At 41.1% G+C, this 24,088-nt stretch overlaps 2 protein-coding genes across 3 annotated transcripts in view; both read left to right on the forward strand.

The window, feature by feature from the left end:
* Positions 1 to 12,661, forward strand: part of dmgdh (dimethylglycine dehydrogenase) — a 108,878-nt gene extending 96,217 nt beyond the window's left edge. For both annotated transcript variants that reach the window (XM_039758383.1, XM_039758382.1), the window contains exons 15-16: positions 7,030 to 7,164; positions 12,270 to 12,661. In XM_039758383.1, the coding sequence (XP_039614317.1) occupies positions 7,030 to 7,164; positions 12,270 to 12,479 (345 nt within the window). In that variant the 3' untranslated portion in view covers positions 12,480 to 12,661. The remainder of the gene's footprint in view (positions 1 to 7,029; positions 7,165 to 12,269) is intronic.
* A 10,331-nt stretch (positions 12,662 to 22,992) lies between these two features.
* The window catches only part of arsb (arylsulfatase B), a 225,803-nt gene continuing 224,707 nt past the window's right edge, over positions 22,993 to 24,088 (forward strand). The window contains exon 1 of the mRNA XM_039758386.1: positions 22,993 to 23,016. The gene's annotated coding sequence lies outside the window, so the exon portion shown is untranslated. The remainder of the gene's footprint in view (positions 23,017 to 24,088) is intronic.

A 24,088-nucleotide genomic window follows, 5' to 3' on the forward strand; every position in this document is an offset into this window, starting at 1 on the left:
ATCATCAGTGCTGTAAAAATCACAATAAGAGTAAATAGTAAGAAAAATAGTACAATCATAAGACACAGCTGTAAACTTTCCATACAACATTGCCATTAGTGTTGGCACTTCCAATACATCTCCCTTCCCAGTCTCAAGAAGAGAAAAATATTTAACTTTAAAAACTAAAACTTGCTATTTTTTTACTCCAATGAAAATTCTCACATTATTGCACTGAGCTTGCTTATGTAAAAGAATAGCTAAGAGAGTTTCTTTATTTAGGAAGTTTGTTTTCATGAATCACTCGCCTCAAGTTGCCCTGGAGCTGCACAGAGTCAATTCAGAAAGTATTCACTATTTTCACACTTTACTTTCTTGTAGATTTCAACTTAAATAGATAAATTTCCCATTTGATAACCTATAATGACAAAGTGAAAGCATGTTTTCAGAAAGGTTTGCAAATATATAAAAAATCAAAAATGGAAATCTCTAATTCATTTTAGGATTCATTCCCTTATTTCAGTGCTTTGTAAGGGCCCCTTTGGCAGCAGTTACAATTTTAAATCTTCTTGGGTAGGTCTCTGCAATCTTTGCACACCTGGATTTGGGAAGTTTATCCCATTCTTCCTGTCAGATCCTCTAAAGCTCCATTAGATTGGATAGGAGGCATTCTGTAAAATACGTCTTCAGGTCTCTCCACAAATGTACCTTGGGGTATAAGTCTGAGCTTTGGCTGGGCCACTCAAGAACAGACAGAGACTTGTCCCAAAGACCAGAGTTGTCTTTGCTACATGTTTTGGATCATTGTCATGCTGAAAGGTGAACCGTCACCCCAGTTACACACTGGAGCAGATTTTTCTCAAGGACCTCTCTTGCTTGGCTGCATTCATCCTTTTCTCAATCCTGACCAGTCTCCTTGGTCCTGTTGCTGAAAAGAACCCCCATTAGCATTATGTTGCCACCACCATGCTTCACCCTAAGGATTGAATTAGTCAGGTGATCAGTAAAGTATCTATCTATCTATCTATCTATCTATCTATCTATCTATCTATCTATCTATCTAGTTAATTTTTTGTCTCACCAAACCAGAGAATTGTTTTCTTTTTCTTCTTCTCTCGGAGTCCTCTAAGCACCATTTACTCAAGAGGGGCTTCCATCTTAGCCACTCTACCTTAAACATCTGATTGACAGGTTCTCCCATCTCAGCAGAAGACTAATAAAGTTCTGTTAGAGTGACCATTGGGTTCTTTGTCACCTTCCAGACCAAGACTCTTCTTTCCCATTTACTCAGTTTGGTCAGATGACCAGGGGCCTCATGTATAACGCCGTGCATAGAATTCACACTATAACATGGCGTAAGCACAAAAGCCGAAATGTGCTTACGCACAGAAAAATCCGGATGCAGGAATCTGTGCATACTCCAACTTCCGCGTTCTTCCGCTACATAAATCCCGATCAGCATGAAAAGTAACGCTCGTGCACGCGCTTTATGTCCCGCCCCAACTGCTCCCAGAATTACGCCTCTTTGAATATGCAAATCAATATAAGTCACCCTTAAGCGCAGCCTTCTGTGAAAAGACAATGGGAAAAGCACGGGGGAAAATATAAGAATTTCAGCGAATACCAAGAGGAGGCAAAGGAAAAACATACTATTTGTTCAAATAAACCGTGGTATAATCAACAAAATGAAGTTGATCGAGTGGCATAGCGTGTTGGAGAAACTTGAAAGCTCACATTCACAAAATTGCACAGTGCCGGAAATAAAAAAGAAGTCACATATCAAAGTCGCAGTGAAAAGGCGAGTTGTAGCCCACTGTCTGAGTGTCATATGAAAGCTTATTAGGGTACAGAGAAAAAAAGGCACACAGTGGGGAAAAAGCACGAAATGTCAACTTCAATCTCGACATTTCCACTTTAATCATCTAGTTTATTTTGTCATTAAAATAGAACATCATAAACTTCATCTTAAAATCGTTTAAATAACCTGTTTCTCAAATCACATCGTAATTAAAGTATAGCATGTTAAATGCTTTGTTTTGTATGTGATCTTCTATGTGCTCTGTGTGTGAATCACTACATGCGTCTTAAACCGGCTCTCTTCCTCCGACAGGACACAGAATCCATTACATTCAAGATATTACAGCTCTCTGAATAACTAAAATACTAAGATGTATATGTGATATCATTTTCATGATGATAGTTAAAGAACGTTATTAAACATGGGTTTCACGGCGCAGTGATTGCGTGCGACCTTCGATGAAACTATTTATTGCAGCAGTACTCATGGGCAGCTCTATGTGCAATAGAGAAAGTCCAGTGTCAATATGTTATCTTATGCATGGTGGATCACAATCAGCCACACAATCAGCTCTGTAATAGATGTGAAGCCATCTGTAAGCTTAGAGCGCCGATTCTTCAAAACGTTTAAGGAACATTGAAATATCTTCGTAGTACATTTTTAATTATTCTATCCTTCACGACAGTACCAGTGAAGAATATGGATTATTTAAATGAAGTTAAAGTTTTATCTGTATGATATAATAAACATATTTTGCTGCATTTCATCTTAAAAATGGTATCGTCATCATATGTAAATATGCGCTTTATAAAGTGGCGCAGGTTGTGTAATATTATAACTGTAGTGCAAGTTTACAGTGGGGTAATTGTACTTATAAGTACAAACAGTTCTACAAGGAGCACTTGATTGAGTGCGTTTAAAGTTCTTGGGATCAAACTGTTTCTGAACCGCGAGGTCCGTACAGGAAAGGCTTTGAAACGTTTTGCAGTGGCTGAGGCAGCGTGTGCTTGAAGCTGTATACAGATAATTCTCTTTCCGATCAGCTGCTGCTGTGATTCACACTCAGATACAGTTATATAAATACTCCGAGTGGTGCAGTGAGAGTAATATGGAAAAAGATGATCCGCTGTGGCAACTCCTAACGGGAGCAGCTGAAAGAAGAAGGTGCAGTTAGAGTAACAACACTAAAGCAGTTATGGTATTTGGAATACTATGGCTGTTCCCTGGACCATTATATTGTTACAAGTTAATTACAATCAGATGCATTACACTAATAAACAATATGCGGTTAGTTTCAGTGTATTTATAAAGCCGTGTCAGGAAAATAAAGAGTAACCACGCAGGAACAGTAGCACTGCTTTGAGGCTGGGTGCCGCCAGTCTGCAAAACCGAGTGGAGAACTTGCGTACGACAGGGTATGAGGTACCGTGGAAAAGTGCGTGGCTTTACGCCAAGTGTAGGTTTTATACATCGCGATTTGAACGTGGTAAAGTTCTTAAGCAACATTTCTGTGCGTACGCACCGTTTATACATGAGGCCCCAGGTCTAGGAAGAGTCCTGGTGCTTTCAAAGTTCTTCTTTTTGGCAGTTATTGAGGCCATGATGCTACTGGGAGCACTTTTACAAATGGTTTTAAACTCTTCCCTGATCTGTGCCTCACCACAAATTTATTTTGGGGGTTTAGAGAGAATTGCTGAGACTTCATGATTTGTTTTTTGTCTTGACATCCAGTGTGAATTGCAGGACCTTATATACAGTACACAGGTGTGTGCCATTCCATTGGAGGCCAGACTTGTTTTCACACACACTCACACTCACACACTCATACCCGCAGCCACCAGACAATTTAGAATTGTCAACCGTTTTGACATCATAGGGTTCCAGGATGTGACCATATTCTCTTTTATACTCTTTATTATATAGACCTAAACAAAATACCCCAAATGTTTTGCTGTGGTACTCATTAGTTACATTACCTTTTATATTTATGACCTTAGGCAACAAGATAGAGTACCAGAACAGGCAGGAGAAAAGTTTCAAAATTATTGTAGATAATATACCAAAATATACTGCTCAAAAGAATTAAAGGAACACTTTTTAATCAGAGTATAGCATAAAGTCAATGAAACTTATGGGATATTAATCTGGTCAGTTAAGTAGCAGAGGGGGTTGTTAATCAGTTTCAGCTGCTGTGGTGTTAATGAAATTAACAACAGATGCACTAGAGGGGCAACAATGAGATGACCCCCAAACGGGAATGGTTTAACAGGTGGAGGCCACTGGCATTTTTCCCTCCTCATCTTTTCTGACTGTTTCTTCACTAGTTTTGCATTTGGCTACAGTCAGTGTCACTACTGGTAGCATGAGGCGATACCTGGACCCTACAGAGGTTACACAGGGAGTCCAACTTCTCCAGGATGGCACATCAATACGTGTCATTGCCAGAAGGTTTGCTGTGTCTCCCTGCACAGTCTCAAGGGCATGGAGGAGATTCTAGGAGATAAGCAGTTACTCTAGGAGAGCTGGAGAGGACCATAGAAGGTCCATAACCCATCAGCAGGACCAGTATCTGCTCCTTTGGGCAAGGAGGAACAGGATGAGCACTGCCCGAGCCCTACAAAATGACCTCCAGCAGGCCACTGGTGTGAATGTCTCTGACCAAACAACCAGAAAGACTTCATGAGGGTGACCCAAGGGCCCCATGTCCTCTAATGGGCCCTGAGCTCACTGCCCAGCAGCATGCAGCTCGATTGGCATTTGCCATAGAATACCAGAATTTGCAGATGCACCACTGGTGCCCTGTGCTTTTTACAGATGAGAGCAGGTTCACCCTGAGCACGTGACAGAAGTGAAAGGGTCTGGAGAAGCCATGGAGAACATTATGCTACCTGTAACATCATTCAGCATGAGCAGTTTGGTGGTGGGTTAATGATTGTCTGGGGAGGCATATCCATGGAGGGTCACACAGACCGCTACAGGCTTGACAAAGGCACCTTGGCTGCCATTAGGTATCAGGATGAAATCCTTGGACCCATTGTCAGACCCTATGCTGGTACAGTGGCTCCTGGTGCACGACAATTCCTGGCCTCATGTGGTGAGAGTATGCAGGCAGTTCCTGGAGGATGAAGGAATTGATACCATTGACTGGCCACCACACTTTCCTAACCTAAATCCAATAGAGCACCTCTGGGACATTATATTTTGGTCCATCCAATGCCACCAGGTTGCACCTCAGACTGTCCAGGAGCTCAGTGATGCCCTGGTCCAGATCTGGGAGGAGATCCCCCACAACACCATCTGTCATCTCATTAGAAGCATGCACCGATGTTGTCAGGCATGTATACAAGAACACAGGGGCCATACAAAGTGCTGCGTACAATTTTGAGTTGCTGCAATTAAATTTTGGCAAAATGGACTAGCCTGCCACATAATTTTTTCACTCTGATTTTTGGGGCGTCTTTGAATTCAGGGCTCTGTAGGTTGATCATTTTCATTTCCATCAAACGATGTGGCATCCTTTCGTTCCTAACACATTACCCAGTCTATATCAGTATAGATATCCAGGAGGATTTCTTTTTCCCATTGAGATCTGATGTGTTTTCAAAGTGTTCCTTTAATTTTTTTGAGCAGTTTATAAGCAGAGTACAAATGTAAATATTGGCAAAATAATGTTATTAAAACCTAAACAGCAGTTCATCTTTAAATCACATGCTTACTACCAGGTTGCTCTCTGTCTTTATGTTGATTAACCTCTGGTCCGGGTTGGTCTTTCCTCCCAAATGGCCTGCATGGAGTGACCAATGGCTTGGCCTCCTCCTTAGATGTAAAGTGACAGAGTGGAAAGCTAAACCTCTGTATCAGCCTTGATTTATGGAAGCTTGTGGCTTCTTGACACACCTCTTGAATAGGTGGCAGTATAGTTTCTATTGACAAAGCTCAGGAACGACCCAGCCCACACTCCAAGCCGGTTCAGTTTTATTTCTCTCAGCATTTTCTCCAGTTTCAAAGGATATGCATACGTCTTTTCAGACAAACAATAAAAAGAGGATATACCGGTACTTAGGTCATAAAACACTGGCCCACTGTGGTTATTTCTCCTTCTCCCCATCACAGATGGCACAAAAGCACTCTAACTTGTCAGGATTTAAAAGAAAGATGTGTAATTAGATTTTTTCAAGCATTTTTTATTTAGATTGTTACTCCTTTTTGTCATTAATATTTTTGGCCTTAAGAAATATGATTTCACCGACTTTTTTGCGTTTATGTTTATTTTTATCTTTCTTTGACATCATTTCAGTGCCATGTTGTTTGACAATTTTTCTTGACAAGAGACAGTAAAAAGCTTTTAATTATAGTATCAGGAGATGAAACGTGATCACAAATTTCAAGTAAGGGTCGCTGACAAAAGACAAGCCAATCTTTCAGCAATCCAGAAACATAAGACAAGAATCAGAAACCGAACGAAAAGAAAGTGAGAATACTGAGATCAGAAGGACACAGTTAATCACATGCATTTATATCCAAAACTCTAATAAAATTAGAATCACATGTGCTAGAACCTAGATCCCGCTGATGACAACATGTGTTGCACGCTCCTGTGGAACTCTGGGAGAGTTGTCTTGTTGGATTTAAGCCCTTTAGAATGTGGCCTATTCTAGGAAGACAAGAAGGCCTAGCCTGGCTTGTGTGCCTCTTGAAGGCCTAACACTCTCTTCAGCTGTGGACCAGACTCCATTACACAACATTCTGGATGTCAACCAATCAGTTCTTGCATTATATGTATCCATCTGTTTTATGGAAATGTTGGGTAGACGCTCCAATAAACATTAAGGTATGGCACACCCTCATTATAAATTTACTTTGACACCCATGTCTTTGGTATGTGAAATGAGTACCCAGTTGAAACCCGCTGAAGGGACTGTGCAGACTCCAAACAGACACAGGAACAGAACCCAGGACTCTGGCACAGTAAGAGAGCAGTGCTGACAGCAGTGATACTCATAATAAGTATCATTCTAAAACTAACTGACAGTAGAGAATTAATGCAGTAAAAATAAATGTAAGCATTCAAATGCCATTTAATAGAGTGCCTATTCTTTTTTCCCCTCCCTACTAAATGCAATTACCTGTTCATTCTGTGCTACATTTTGAATTTATTTCTTTAGTTGTTCAACAGTTACTTTTTGGGTGTATTCTTTATTTAGAAAAAATGTATTTTTAAATTTAGCTCTAACAATAGTGCCCTTTTCTAGCCTACAGATTTCATTGGGAAGCAGGCACTGCTAGACATTAAAGCTAAGGGTCTGCGGCGTAAGCTGGCTTATCTCACATTGCAGACGGACAACATTGATCCAGAAGGAAATGAAACAGTGTGGTACAATGGAAAGGTATGTAAAATATGCAGTTTCAAAATAATGATATTTTATAAGCGACATTGCAATCAGGTAACTGTGTTATATGCTATATTGTTGGAAGACCTGCTACAGGGTTGTGGCCTGAACTCGGAGTGCTTGAGGTGTTGCTTCTAAGAATGGGAAACCCTTTATTGAATGAGAGAGAAAGAAAGATCAGGAAAGTGATGGGAGCCCCCATGCCATCAACCTGAGTAGCAGAATTTCACAACAGGGCTGACTGTTTGTTGGTGTCAGTGTAGGGAGTTTGTTAATATTTAACCTGACATAGCTGCCTCCAGGGGTCACTAGCCTCTTTTAGACTATGTTGTCTCTTTCACAGAGTCCCTGCAGGTTTTTGTTAATTTATTCATACTGTGACCCTACCATACCATGTCACTCTGTAGGTCATTAGACTAAACTATCATCACAGTCATATACAGGTCATAGTCTGTGATATTCTGATGGAAGTGTTCATTTGAAAAAAGGGTAGACTGTGGCCATAAAGTCTTATATAGTACCAACATTTGAATACATTGCAGTATATTTTATTGCAATATACTATATAATACCATCTCATTTATAACCTCAAAAAACAGAAGAGATTATTCACATCTTTTGAGAGATGTGGTTAGGTAGTTGATTCCTATTTAACACCACAGTAACCTCTTCAAAAACATGATGGGCAGCATGTCTCGGATTTCCACTAGCTCCTTTGTGAAGAAATGCTTCTAGTTTCTTGCTTTGTATTTCATCCATCCATTATCCAACCCGCTATATCCTAACTACAGGGTCATGGTGGTCTGCTGGAGCCAATCTAAGCCAACACAGGGCGCAAGGCAGGAAACAAACCCTGGGCAGGGCGCGCACACACACACACACCAAGCACATACTAGGGACAATTCAGAATCGCCAATACACCTAACCTGCATGTCTTTGGACTGTGGGAGGAAACCAGAGCACCCGGAGGAAACCCACGCAGACACGGGGGAGAACATGAAAACTCCATGCAGGGAGGAACGGGAAGCAAACCCGGGTCTCCTAACTGCGAGGCAGCAGCACTACCCACTGCGCCACGGTGCCACCCAAAATTCTCACTTGTTTTGTATTTTCTTTTCCTAATTCAATGGTGCCCATATCATTTACATTGAATGAGTTTGATGAATTAACATTGTCATTTGAAATTTTAGAAAAAAGGGTACAAATCTCATTGTAGAGATTCAGAAGGTAAACCCACAGACACATGGGTGCTGTTAACTGAATGTTACCATAACTGCCTGCAATACTTTTGTCCAGTTTATTAATGCATTGCTAAGACTAAAAACATTGTCCCTTGAGTTGCATTCTATAAATTTTAAGATATAGTGTGCTTACCATTTGATAGACATTTAATTGCTTCAGCATTTTACTGGAAGACTGAGAATAATATAAACACGTAAACCTTTGTGTGCACTGTAATGTCATTTATGTTTTTTGTTATGGGCACCGCCATTTGCATTTGTATGTGTCCATGGAAATCTTCCCCAGAGATGCTCTGGTGAGCGTCACTTGTTACATCATCAAAAAATGATAGTATGCCATAAAGGTCAACCCATCCACTAACACATTATCTGAGGTTTGAATAAAACTCGATTGCAATCTACTTTGAGTGCGTTATTCTTGATGTATCTGACTTCTCCATCTTGATTTATTGTTTTGGGCTTGAAAAACGATTTTGGATAGTCTTTAGGTTACAAACTCAGTGTGTTGCCAACTACTAAGATTTCTGTTTTTCCTTATTTAGCTAAAGAAAGTTGCTACGTATTTATTCAGAAATACAAGTAACAACAACAGAAAATCAAGTCCAAATCCACAATCCAGAAGAGAAAAACAATTAAAAAAGCAATATAATTAAAGGAAACTAGAAAATCCACCAAAAATAGCAATACTCACAAACAGAAGCACTGCGATCTCCTGATCTGATCTTACTTGGCTGTGGCCTTAAATAGCCACAGTGAGGGCTCGGAAGGAGTGATTTCAGGATGGCCCTGCCTCCCGGGGCTCAACTTGCAAAGCACAAGGAATTAAAGGGCAGTTAAAGTGACATTATACACTATAATAAACAAATGATAAATTAGTCTAAATGAAACAACATAAAAACACAAAAATAATAATTTAAAAACAATAGGTAATAAAATATAAATGAATTCAGACTGTGGCGCAACAATTGGTCAGAAACAGTACAACAGGTATCTGCAGGTTTCACAATGCCTGTTGATTTATTGCTATTGACTAGGAAGATTAGCAGCGATCCTTTAGTGACTGCAATAATAATCTTTCTCATACTTGGCCTTCTCGTCTTATCAGTTTGTGTCCTTCTGGTTGGATTGGAAAGTACAGGGCGGTCAGTTTAATTAGATTAGGTTCCTTAAAGTCATTTGACAGAGCACCCCAGGGGCTGGTATTGCAATTTTCTGCAAACTATTCTGCTAAGCTCAAAATCAGTTTTCCAGAACTGAATATTTAAAACACAAGAAGACACCTACGGAATAAATAGGCTGTTAAACATTGACACCTCCTAACAGATAGTTGTTTATAGACTAGTTTATTACTCACACAAGGCATACTATTTAAGATTTTGTAAGCAATACAGATGACCCCTGAAATTCATGGGGGTTACGTTCCTAGAGCACCCGCGAATTGTGTAAAACCGCAAATTTTGGTTGTGGTCAAAAAATGCCTATAAATGACTATTTTTATACCTTAACCCCTAAATATGCCCCCAAAACACTTTAATTTCATTTCAAACTCAGCTTAATACATTACCCTAAAAAAAGAATGTAAAGGTAAACCTGTATACTGCACAGTACTGTACTGCTATGTCTCCTGCAGTGCTAGAATGTAAAATATTATACTATATTATCAATAATATGTCACATGTGCCAGACCAACAACAACAAAAGAAAAAGACACCACTTAGGATACAAACAACTAACCAAAAATATACAGAGTTTAGTTTTTTTAACTGAAGACATGTAGCTAGTTGCTCTATTTCTGAGGGATGTATTTTTCATCTGAAATAATCTTCCATAAGGTACATACATGGCTGTAATTGTTATGCCTTACACAAGGAAAGGCTAACTGAGAAATGACATGACTGGGAGAGTAAAGGTTAACTTAATCCATGATCAAAACTCATTTGTCACAACCAAATTGCTATTCAAATAACTGTAGTAAGGAGAACAGAAGGTAAAATTCAGGAAAGTCTGTTTTTATTAATAATTAAACTGTCTCAGTATCTCATCCAGATACCTCTTAAAGGTTGTCAAGGTTTCTGCTTCAACTATATGTCTTTGTTTCAGATTCCCGTAACTCTTTGCCTAAAGAAGTGCACTCTGGCTTCAATCTTGAATGCATTTCCCCTTAATTTCCACTCAAGTATGTGATTCCTTGTTAAGCTGGACCTACTTTATCAAAGCCTTTGAGAATTCTAAAGGCCTGGATCAGGTCTCCACACAGTCTCCTCTGCTCGAGACTAAACAAGTTTAATTCTCTGAGTCTTCCAGAGTAGGACACGTCCATAAGTCCTGGGGTGCACTTGGTCACTCCTCTGTACAGTTTCAAGTGCTGCTATGTCTTTTTTATAATGTGGTGACCAGAACTGCACACAATACTCCATATGCAGTCTCGTTAGTGGATTTCTAGTCTAAGCATAACGTCTCTCCATTTATATTAGCATTTTAATGCTAAAGCTTTTAAACTACACACACATATGAAAGGTCGATTTTGTTTTTTAAGGATATCCACAAACTCGTAAATCTCACACACCACTTTTTATAGTGTTTCATTGGTGACGTTAACTGAGTCACTTCCAGTAGCAACTGACATCTCATTTGGAAACAGCCATAAAAAATGAAGCTGAAAGAAGTGCTCAGTAAATTTTAAAACACACAGAATCTTAACATTAACAAGCTTCCTGGCTGGCGAGTGTGTTGAAATAGATCTCGCGCTGGTCATAGTCTTCAAACTTAAAAATTGCTGGGCAATCAATTTGGTCAGATCTCATTTGTTTTCAGTAGAACTAATGTGATTGGAGATTAAACCGTAGTACAAGTTTTGTCTGTAGCAAGGGGCTTTGTGCAACATGTGCTGCACAGTGTTGGCCTCAGTTACTGCACAAGGGGAACTTGTGATGTATAAAATACAGGACACATAAAGATTTAGATTAGGCTTGATGTGTGGGACTGACCTCGGAAGTATCGGATGTCTGGTCACTCAGCCTGTGTCACAAAGAGATAGCACTTATCTGGCCAGTGCTCCAGTTGTAACACTTGTATGTAAACTACACTGGTGTGGTGGTTACTCTAGAAGACTACGATAGAATGTGAAGTTTTCCTTCTCCCCGTTCACCAGCCTGCTGTACAATTCTGTTTGCTATCTGCTGTGCTATGCATTCTGCCTTCAGAACTGATCTCCTCTCTCTTACATTATCAAAGGCTTTTTGCACTTTTAAGCAAACTAGATTTGCTTTAGTACAAAGTATATTGAGTTTGGGGCAGCACAGTGGCGCAGTGGGTAGCGCTGCTGCCTCGCAGTAAAGAGACCTGGGTTTGCTTCCCGAGTCCTCCCTGTGTGGAGTTTGCATGTTCTCCCTGTGTCTTCATGGGTTTCCTCTCACAGTCTAAAGACATACAGGTCAGGTGCTTTGGCGATTCTAAATCGTCCCTAGTGTGTGCTTGGTGTGTGTGTGTGTGTGTGCCCTGCGGTGGGCTGGCGCCCTGCCCGGGGTTTGGTTCCTGCCGTGCACCCTGTGTTGGCTGGGATTGGCTCCAGCAGACCCCCGTGACCCTGTAGTTAGGATATAGTGGATTGGATAATGGATGGATGTTTATATTGAGTTTGTAGAATACCATATGATATAAAAAGATGTACAAAATGAAAAACTATGAATTTGCAAAGTATGCATAATTATTTTTAGTTGGTGTTACTTATAACTCTGAGAATCACACTTCCTCCCACCACAGTCTGTGTCCGCTTCTTTCTGATGATGGTGGGTTGATATGCTATCTGAATACAATGTCTAAAATTATTATTTTTTTTTTTTTTTGCTGCTTGTTATACAGGTTGTAGGAAACACAACATCTGGGGCCTACAGTTACACCACCAAACAGAGTATCGCCTTTGCCTACATCCCAACAGAGCTTAATAATATTGGACAGACGGTGGATGTTGAACTTTTGGGTCATAATTACCGCGCCACCGTTACTCAGGAACCGTTGATTCTGACTGAGCCGACGAGAACACGTGCAAAGAAAAAAGCTGATGGAAAATGAGGTGAACCAAAGAGGTGCAAGAAATGTGTCTATTTCAATAGACTAGCGTCTTCAAACTAATTAATAAATGGTAAGCACTAAGCTGAAGACCCGTTCCTTTCTATGAAAATAAAAATGACCAATCATTCATCACTGTATGTTCTCTTGTATAATAAATGTATAATATATATATAACTATTTAATATCAGAGATATGCTTGTTCTTTATAACCAAATGCAGCGACATTCTGTAATGAAGCAGTTTCCTAATTTTTTCATGTTTTTAAAGAGTGGTAATATAAACTTTTAACATAAATGACCACTACTGACAAATTTTCAGTGCCATGATGTGAGAAATTTTATGTATTTCATTTATTATATCCATCACAAAATATATGCTTATAATTATTTTAAAAAGCACCTTTTAAAATATAAAAGACACTGTCACAAACTTGTTTATATTATAAATGCAGGGTCAGAATAGTTTATCTTATATATAAACGTCTACGCGTGGAGGTGTGTGTGTGTGTGTGTGTCTGTCTGTCTGTCCGGCCCAAAACTGAGAGGTGGAGTCAGGGTAAGGGCTCCACCTCCAAGATAATAGAAAACTAAACTGTGTGTGTCTGTCCAGCCTGGAAATGAAAAGGTGGAGTCAGGGTAAGGGCTCCGCCTCCAAGGAAACAGAAAACTAAATGTCTACGTGTGGAAATGTGTGTGTCTGCCCAGCCCAGAAGTGCGAGGCTACTACAGCATGAAGCTCAGAGAGCCAGCAAGGCAGCCCCAAGTTAACGAGTCAGTTGCCAAAGTAAAACCGCAGAGAAAAGAGAGAAACATCAGCAAAATGGTATCCTTTTTACTTTTGCTCCCGCTGCTCATACACAAGCAATACGAGTACATCAGCAAAATGAATCTTCCTAGGAGAGAGATGCCCAGAGAAGTTCCTTTCAATTACCTGACATCTCTACATTTCAGTTTCTTTTCTGACGATTTCAATAGTTTCTAGGTGCCTGGGTTTTTTACAGCACGGGCTCACACAGCTAGTTACTATATAAATCTGGGTGGGTGCTGGGCTGTCGCCCTTGGAGCTGCAAGCGGACATATTGTTCATATAAATAAGGGCTGGTAATGTGGTCTGAACTGACGGAACACAAACATTAACTGTGGGGAGAGGGGAAATGCTGGTGTGTACACCGGCCCACCTCATGCACTGACTTCACTCCACCTAATGGTATAAAAACTAATCCGGCCTTAGAAATTACAGAGGCCTTCCAGTAATAATTACTTTACCCCCACCTGCTAATTTTGCTCGAATGGGGTTTAGTACTGCCTACTTTGTATATTTTGATCTTAAATGTTATTTATTTTATTTAATGTATTAAAATTACCCACAACGGCATTTTGTTTTTTTTGTGGATGTTACCATTTGGTTGCGCTGTTGTTATCCTGTCATCAGGGAGTGTCGCCCCAAAGGTCGTGCAGTGTGACATCATAGACGTGATACTATTTCAGCAGGCTTCACACAGGAGTCACCGTCCAGGTTTATGGACACTAAAACAAAACTGTTTGCAAGTTCTGATTGGATTTGTGCAGGCTTTAGGAACATCAGCTTTTGGCTTGGCTCTTCAGACTTTCTTGCTGCTTCTTGTTTATAGCTTTGCATATCAGGTTTGTCGTAAATTCATTTGTCTTTCTGTTTCTGACCCTGCTTTTTTTTACACAAGGGGGCTTCGGCCCCTGCTTGCTTCGCTCACCCACCCCCTCTCCGGCCTGCGCTACGTACCAGCCACTTCATGTCTCTGCCACTTGTGAAGAGGGACGCGGTGGCTCCTCCGACACCCCCTCATAAACTGTGATACAGTGGGAAACACACAGGTTCTTTTTACCTCCTCTTTGCTCGATCAGCTGCTGCTGCCGTACCGTGTGATCTGCATCTCGCACAGCGCACCTCTGCCGTTTCACCTATGTCCAGGTATTCGATCTCTTTTTGCTTTTACCTTTTCATCGATATCGCATTGAATTTTGTTTCCGTGTTTGGAATTACATCGTGACAACACAATGTATAACTGCTCGGGAGTGAATATCATTTCTTTCTCTTTACAAGAGATGTGTCTGACAACAGTATTCATTCACACAAATGAGAAATGATTGAACCGTGTGCATCACCAAATAACAAATCTTTTAATTCTCACCGATACTCCTCTTCATTGGAAAGAAACACTACTTTTTTTCCCTGATGGCAACAGGACTTAGATGATCTACAAGTCTCCGACTTAAAGTTTAAATCTGAACGATACATTCGATCTCTTTTACGTTGTTCCGTTATTTCATTGAGTAATAATTTCCATTTGTTTGCGCTAAAGCGATCTTTACTATCATTTTTTTTTGAAATTTTCAAATTTTCGTACTTCCATTATCTCTAATCTGCTCTGCATGTGTATCGCACCAACGTTTTTGAATTCTTTACGACGTTCTACTTTGTCATCTACTCTTTGTCTTTTATTTCCGGCCCCGACCGTGGCTAAATCTCTTGGCACAAAGACTCGCCTCGCGGGACGTGAAAGTGTCTCTCTGAGAAAATCACGTCTCATCTCCTTCCAACCTTCCAAGATTTTTTTTATAATAGAAGATGCTTTTCTCTTTGTCTTAGTGGCCACCTTTCCACCTTTCTGGCAGAACAGGCATATCGGAAAGGCAAGAGAAAGAATTGAGAGCAGGCAGAAGTTGAATTCCTAAATGTTTTAGTTCTTATTAAGGTTTGAATTTTTTTCTGGGAAGTTTTTTCATATTTAAACTTCAGACAAGTAAGTAAAGCAGACCTTTGTCTTTATATAAAGTGGTGGAAACCTAAAATCTTACATTGGTGCATTTACACCCAGTATCAGTGATTGTGTGCCTAATAACCAGTGCAACAACTAAAAAGTGTCTGGTATCACTGTCAAAATATGAAAATAATTATATGAATTTAATGGTAAAACAATCGAAGCACACAGAAAATTCAGAATTAACATAAATAATGAAATAAAGAAATAAAAAAATAATCTTAAAAACCATTGTGATATGCCACAAAAAGTATGCACCATCTGTTGGAAAGAGAGATGCAATGCATTTTATTACTATGTGCATCACAAAATGCATTCCAATAGATGGTGCAATGCAAACATTAAACCGGTGGTCTACGGTGATGACGTAGATTAAGACGGGTAGCAAAACTGGTGTGTGTGTGTGTGTGTGTATAATATGTGCAGGAGGAGAACGGACATCCCGGTCAGAATGGAGGAGGTTTCGTTAACCAGATAGGGGCCATTACGATGACATAAATAAATTTGTATCCAGCCATAATGGTTTAATGGACAGACTGATAAAAGCACAGAATTGGGAGTTGTTCCATCCCCCATATGCTAGGTGGCAGTGGTCCTCATATGGGAACCCAGTCAGGACACCCGCAGGGATACTTAGGACTTTGGGTCTGGAAGTGCAGCCCTGTTCAGGGTCACTTGCTACCATTAGAGGGCGCTGTTGGGGAAGAACTCCCTACTTTTTCTATGGCCCGGAAGTGCATTCCCAGAAGTCACGGCATGACACCAGAAGCATTTCTGGGTCCAATATAAAAGGGGTCCTTTAGCTGAGTCAGAGCTGGGAGGACAGAAGGCAACACTCAACTGGAGGAGAAGGAGGAGGAATCGACTTATAACTAAATATTTACTGTGTATTGTGGCTGATAAGTGGTGTGAAGATTGTGAAAGGTACTTTTGTGGTATAAATATCCGTTATTTTATTCATACAATGTGTGCTGTGTTACTGTGTCTGGGGTTTGGGGCTTTCTGGCACCCCCTTGTGGTTACTATATATATATATATATATATATATATATATATATATATATATATATATATATATATATATATACAGTATTAAAGCAGCATGTGCATTTTTTAAATTATTTTCTATGGTGAACAGGTGGACGGAAGTGCCATTTTGAAATGCTGGCACACCAACTGTGCATCCCCATTCTCCTGATACAGAATAGTGAACAAAACCTGTGCTCGATGGCACAGAAAATCACAAAAAAGGATTTGTCATATAGAGGGTTAGTTTTCGTGAAAAAGCTTACTGCAGGCCAAGGCCCGGTCCAAAAATAAGACAATCTTCTCTCTGTGATTGTCGGGTTTTTATAACAAGACTTCCAGGGTTTGCTACAGAGATACATCCCCACATCAGGATGTTACTACCACCAGGCTTTACGGTGGGGATGGTGGGTTTTTATAAATGTGCAGTGTGGTCTCATCAGACCACGGGTCAGATTGGGGAGTATGCACTGGTACAATGCGTTGCCGCACCCACCACACGACGAAACAGCTTGGGATCCTGGTTGGCAACTGCCCAGGCAGTCACGCGGTCCAGTGCCACCCTCTGGAAATGACCCTCTATCTGCCACAGCCAGGTGTTAAGTAGGAGACCCCTTGGCCTGGTCCAGTCACTCAGGGCAACAACAATGAGGATCTTACGAGCTGGATCACCCTCGGGGAAATGTGTCACATGGCCGTAGTACTGTAACTGACGCTCCCTCACAAGGCAGGTCATGTGCCTCATTCGGGACTCCATGAGCAACACAAAGTCAAACTGACGGTACCCAAGGATTCTTCAGAGAGACATGGTACCAAAGGAGTCCAGTCTTCGTCTCAGGTCACTGGATAGCGTCCATGTCTCACAACCGCACAGCGAGACAGGAAGCACAGGACTCTAAAGACTTGGACCTTCGTCTTTTTGCAGAGAGATCGGGAGCGCCACACACCCCTTTCCAGCAACCTCGTGATCCCCCCTTGCTCTCGCAATCCGTCTACTGACTTCTTAGTCAGACCACAGAACCCTCTTTTAGTTGACTTCAGAGTCTCCCACGTGACCTTCTGGAAAACTGCAGCTGTGTTTTGTAACAGTGGTTTTCACTTCAGCCTCTTTCAATTAGGCCTCAGTCAAACACAGAAACGCTCGGTACAAGAACATAAAACAAGCTTCATCTTCTGATAGGACTTTGACAAACTGCTTCATGAAACCAAGCTGAATATGAAGTGATAGTAGCAGCAATTTGTCTGGATTCACCAAGCGGGGATATTTTAACATGTGGGCACAATGGGTACTTGCCGGGGGCAACAGCAGCATAGGGGGTTCAAGAGACTCCTGGAAGGAACTGACATCGTGGAGGTGACCCACACTGTCACAATGACCAGTATCAAAAAAAGCCAAATTAAAGCCACTGTGATTCAATGTGTTTCCTCTTCTTCTTTCGGCTCCTCCTGTTAGGGGTCGCCACAGCGGATCATCTTCTTCCATATCTTTCTGTCCTCTACATCTCGTTCTGTTACACCCATCACCTGCATGTCCTCTCTCACCACATCCATAAACCTGCTCTTTGGCCTTCCTCTTTTCCTCTTCCCTGGCAGCTCTATTCTTATCATCCTTCTCTCATTATACTCATCATCTCTCCTCAGCACATGTCCAAACCAATGCAATCTCACCTCTCTGATTTAGTCTCCCAACCGTCCAACCTGAGCTGACCCTCTAATGTCCTTATTTCTAATCCTATCCATCCTCGTCACACCCAATGCAAATCTTAGCATCTTTAACTCTGCCACTTCCAGCTCTGTCTCCTGCTTTCTGGTCAGTGCCACCATCTCCAAACCATATGACATAGCTGGTATCACTACCATCCTGTAGAACTCCTTTTCACTTTTGCTCATGCCTGTCTGTCACAAATCACTCTTAATGCCAACATTCAAAGTTCCTACCCTCCCTTGATCGATCCACTATGGAAATTTGCATTGTTGTCCGCATATTGATCTGGCAAAACTTTACACCGGATGCCCTTCCTGATGTAGCCCTTCCCAATTATCTGGGCTTGGGACGGGCACGAAGAAACACACTGGTTTGTGTATCCCCTGTGGCTGGTTTACTGTGATTAATGTGATATAACAATAAAATGTGAAAACTTTCAAGGGTGTGACTTCTTTTTAAAAGACTTGTATGTGCCAGTAAACGAATAGATTAATGAGTAATTCAAAGTACTGTATAACGCGCACAATCCAGTATTGTGGCAGAACATTCACCACAGTAGGCACAAATCAAACTACATTTAAACCAGCAAACTGATCAGAGGTGCGTAAAGCACATCGATGGATCTGTGAAATGACTCAAAGGTCAGGGGGGCCCTCGTGAAAAGTTGAACCAGCTCAGTTTTGGAAGCCAAACCCGGGCGCACTGGTAAGAAGATCAGGTCCTCTGACAAGTCAGCTTTTTGATAAGACAAAAGCCTCAGTAAGGACAACTGATTTATGAATTAATATTCTATGTTTGGACTCCAGAAAGCAGGAGACAGAGCTGGAGGTGGCAGAGTTAAAGATGCTAAGATTTGCATTTGGGGTGACAAGGATGAACAGGATTAGAAATGAGGACATTAGAGGGTCAGCTCAAGTTGGACAGTTGGGAGACAAAGTCAGAGAGGCGAGATTGCATTGGTTTGGACATGTGCAGATGAGAGATGAGGGGTATATTGGGAAAATGATGTTAAGGATAGAGCTGCCAGGGAAGAGGAAAAGAGGAAGGCCTAAGAGAAGGTTTATGGATGTGGTGAGAGAGGACATGCAGGTGATGGGCGTGACAGAACAAGATGCAGAGGACAGAAAGATATGGAAAAAGGATGATCTGTTGTGGTGACCGCTAACGGGAGCAGTCAAAAGAAGAAGATTTGGACTCTTCAGAATACTGGCTCCTTGATGGCACTGATGGTTCTGTGCTGGGTTGTCTGGTTCTTTGTAGAACTATTGCTTGACGGAGGACCATTTCATTCTGGGAAGGAATTCTTTGCACATGAAGTCAGTTCTTTGTGCTTTGAAAAATTTCCTAATATAGAGAAAAGAAACGAAAGCTTTAATGTTTGGAAGGCTGCCTAGCAGGACACTAACAGATTAAGAAAACCTGAAGTCAGCCTGTGCTGCTGTATGCACTGGGAGTCGTTTACGAGTCATGAGCCACTGGTATTTTACAAATCTGTTACCACCTATTCACGGTTATCTTCTGTATGGGTAAGGGGCTTTACAGATCTAAATAAATACAAGGTTCTTTCCGGAACTTTTATGTGGATGGGTCTTTGGGGATCCAAAAGTGGCTTCCCTATGGCATCGCTCCGAAGAACCACTCAGGTGCCTTTTTACTTTGAAGAGTGTGGTTGTGACTTCTACTGTACTGAGAGGCGGTGATAAGTGCTGGCCAAACGTTGTTGGTTCAGTTAAGATATTAAAGAGATCATGTTGATGGGGATAATGCTATTGTTTTCTTACAATATTAAATCACGTATCGTCCCCTTCTAAGATTTTTTTTTTTATAATAGAGAGATAAGGAATTTTCCAACTATTTACCTAAACATACAAACAGAAGGGAACCAAAATAAACATACAGTACAGTGCATCCGGAAAGTATTCACAGCGCATCACTTTTTCCACATTTTGTTATGTTACAGCCTTATTCCAAAATGGATTAAATTCATTTTTTTCCTCAGAATTCTACACACAACACCCCATAATGACAACGTGAAAAAGTTTACTTGAAGTTTTTGCAAATTTATTCAAAATAAAAAAATGGAGAAATCACATGTACATAAGTATTCACAGCCTTTGCTCAATACTTTGTCGATGCACCTTTGGCAGCAATTACAGCCTCAAGTCTTTTTGAATGCGATGCCACAAGCTTGGCACACCTATCCTTGCCCAGTTTCTCCCATTCCTCTTTGCAGCACCTCTCAAGCTCCATCAGGTTGGATGGGAAGAGTCTGTGCACAGCCATTTTAAGATCTCTCCAGAGATGTTCAATCGGATTCAAGTCTGGGCTCTGGCTGGGCCACTCAAGGACATTCACAGAGTCGTCCTGAAGCCACTCCTTTGATATCTTGGCTGTGTGCTTGGGGTCGTTGTCCTGCTGAAAGATGAACTGTCGCCCCAGTCTGAGGTCAAGAGTGCTCTGGAGCAGGTTTTCATCCAGGATGTCTCTGTACATTGCTGCAGTCATCTTTCCCTTTATCCTGACTAGTCTCCCAGTTCCTGCCACTGAAAAACATCCCCACAGCATGATGCTGCCACCACCAAGCTTCACTGTAGGGGTGGTATTGGCCTGGTGATGAGTGGTGCCTGGTTTCCTCCAAATGTGACGCCTGGCATTCACACCAAAGAGTTCAATCTTTGTCTCATCAGACCAGAGAATTTTGTTTCTCATGGTCTGAGAGTCCATCAGGTGCCTTTTGGCAAACTCCAGGCGGGCTGCCATGTGCCTTTTACTATGGAGTGGCTTCCGTCTGGCCACTCTACCATACAGGCCTAATTGGTGGATTGCTGCAGAGATGATTGTCCTTCTGGAAGTTTCTCCTCTCTCCATAGAGGACCTCTGGAGCTCTGACAGAGTGACCATCGGTTTCTTGGTCACCTCCCTGACTAAGGCCCTTCTCCCCCGATTGCTCAGTTTAGATGGCCGGCCAGCTCTTGAAGAGTCCTGGTGGTTTCAAACTTCTTCCACTTATGGATGATGGAGGCCACTGTGCTCATTGGGACCTACAAAGCAGCAGAAATGTTTCTGTAACCTACCGCAGATTTGTGCCTCGAGACAATCCTGTCTCGGAGGTCTACAGACAATTCCTTTGACTTCATGCTTGGTTTGTGCTCTGACATGAACTGTCAACTGTGGGACCTTCTATAGCCAGGTGTGTGCCTTTCCAAATCATGTCCAGTCAACTGACTTTACCACAGGTGGACTCCAATTAAGCTGCAGAAACATCTCAAGGATGATCAGGGGACACAGGATGAACCTGAGCTCAATTTTGAGCTTCATGGCAAAGGCTGTGAATACTTATGTACATGTGCTTTCTCAATTTTTTTATTTTTAATAAATTTGCAAAAATCTCAAGTGATCTTTTTTCACGTTGTCATTATGGGGTGTTGTGTGTAGAATTCTGAGGAAAAAAATGAATTTAATCATTTTGGAATAAGGCTGTAACATAACAAAATGTGGAAAAAGTGATGCGCTGTGAATACTTTCCGGATGCACTGTACATTTTACAGAGATAGAGAACTGTATTATGTCCAGAAGCATGGGTGTCATTGTAGGGGGTACAGGGGTAACATTTTCAGGGGGCTCTCGAAGCCTGGAATGAAAAGTTTGTTGAGAGGAAAGAGACTGCTTATATACAGAGCCCAGAATTCTGTGCTCCACCCTTGTCCAGAACTAGCAAATGAAACATTTATATAACCAAATCAGATTTTAACAAATTAAACATTTGTGTAACCAGTTTATTTTATTTTTTTGCTTCATTCAGTAGTTTTCTGTGCTTCTGGATTTTTCAAACCCTTTACACACCTTACAATACCGTTACTTTTTTGCATAGCGCTCTTCACTGAGTGCAGCTGTGAACAATTTTCAGTTAAAATGCAATATTAAACTAATTATTAAATACAGAACTGGTACACATATAAATAGAAATTTGTGAAAACACACAAAGAACAGAAGTCAGAAACTGATTAAACATAAACTGATTTTAAATCATATTTAAGATCCACATCAAAGATTCCAAAAACTGGAATATTCATTCATTTATGAATATGAACTTTGCTCAAAATGATACATCTCTAATAAAGAAATGTTCTTTTCCCCAAGTGATATTGAACACAACGTAATAAAATGTAAAAAAAAACAAAAAAAACCAAACATTAACTTAAAATAGAGCTTTACAGCAAATCGGTGCAAGATTATTTTGAAAGCATACATGAACCACAGCAGGGCAAAAAAGAACGCAGATCAGCCTGCTCTCTTTTAATGTTAGAATACAAATCGAACTGGAGAAAACCGGAGAGCCATTTAACTAACTGGGTGGACTGGTTTTCGCGACCCAAGCCCGATGCTTCCTTGTTCTTTCCGTGCGGGCGAGGATTTCTCCCATACAGCAATACTAAATTGACCTCTGATGTGTGCGCACGCGCCGTGTGTGTGTTTTCACGCTGTGATGCGCGGGCGCCCTTTCCAGGGGCCATTTCTGCCTGGCGCCCTATGCTGGCTTGGATGACACCTGTTTACCGACGGGTATAGCGGGTTTAGAAAATGGACGGACGAGTGGATAGATGTAATTATTACTTGTTTTATTGTTGATGTGCATAAAATCCGTTTGTCGCTCAGCTACACCTCATACCCACTGGTCCTCACAGTCTCGCGGAATGGGGCGGGGACTGAGCTCTTGGGGCGGAGCACATGTTGGCGTGGATAAAACACAATCGGTTGAATTCTTTTACCATATTTTAGTGTCAACGAAGTACAAGATTGTCCACAGCTACATTAATATACAATGATGCGGAAATACGTCTTAAAAATATAATGCATTAATGTCCATACATGCACGTACAGAAAACTGCGCATCAAAGCACCATAACTTATGGTATGAAGTAACATCAGTTAGAAGTTACCTTCGTTCAAAGTCCACGACCTATAATGAAGAAGCGACAAGTACACGAACGTTTCAATAGAAGACAGCGGTAAGAAACTCATTCAGAAATGTGACTGGAAAAAGTATTTAATAACTTAATTGAAGCATTGGCAACTGCTGTTTTCATATGGCTATTTCGGAGCTTATGTAGCATTTTATGAACTGACTATTTCGAAAATAAAACGAAGAAATGCTTTGGCAGATGGAGTAAAAGCTCCTCGCAGAGCCAAGTGTGATGGAATGGATGGGGCTAACTCCGACCCGCCTACATTTAAAAACGCAGCGAGAATAACGTTTCATGGGCGGGTATGAAATCCTAATCTTGCCTGTCCATACCAATACCCGCTCATTTCACGCCCCCTCACTTCTACTACTGACGGCGACTTTTGTGATCAGTTGTGGGGAAGGGGAGCGGTGCAATTCGTACAGTTGCTGGATGAATGTGTGTTACCACTGGGTTTTACGGCATTTGTGGCTTATTATTGAAAGGAAAGTGGGTGGGTATGCTGTGGTGTTTTCCCGAATTTGCAGATTTTGTCATGAAAGAAACGCGAATGCAAATGCAAAAGATCGTATGTGTTAACTATTTACTTGGTATGTGCTACCTAGGCAGCTAATATAACTAACTTGTTAAATTATGTTTGTTGTTCTTTAAGTACAAATAAGTATTGGCACTTGGATGAACTGGTTGGTTCTATTTGTCAGCCGAGTTTTGGGGTCTAGGGGGGCGCTGATGTGTTGTCAGGCTCAGGGGCTCGTGGAGAGGAAATCAGTCTTTGGTAAAGCGATGTATAAAACAAAAGATTCAGAGCTGCATCCCACCATTTTCCAGCAGAGTCGCAGTTAAGTTGGATAGATAGATAGAATTCTTTAATTTATGCATACACATAACGATTTTTTTTGTTGGTAGGACTCGGCTTCAAGGCAGAATACTTAAAATACACAATACGTTATAAATAATAAAATAAACATAATAAGTCTAGCGGATATTTAGCGCATCTTCCAACAATCCATACGTGCGCCAGCATTTTAGTGTAGCTGTACTTATACTGGGATTTTTGATCTGAACGATGTCTCTTTTTAGAATAAGGTGATTATATCCTCGGGCATTCCACGGCGTC

The sequence above is a fragment of the Polypterus senegalus genome, chromosome 7 (assembly GCF_016835505.1).
Source record: "Polypterus senegalus isolate Bchr_013 chromosome 7, ASM1683550v1, whole genome shotgun sequence".
In the NCBI taxonomy this organism is placed as follows: domain Eukaryota; kingdom Metazoa; phylum Chordata; class Cladistia; order Polypteriformes; family Polypteridae; genus Polypterus; species Polypterus senegalus.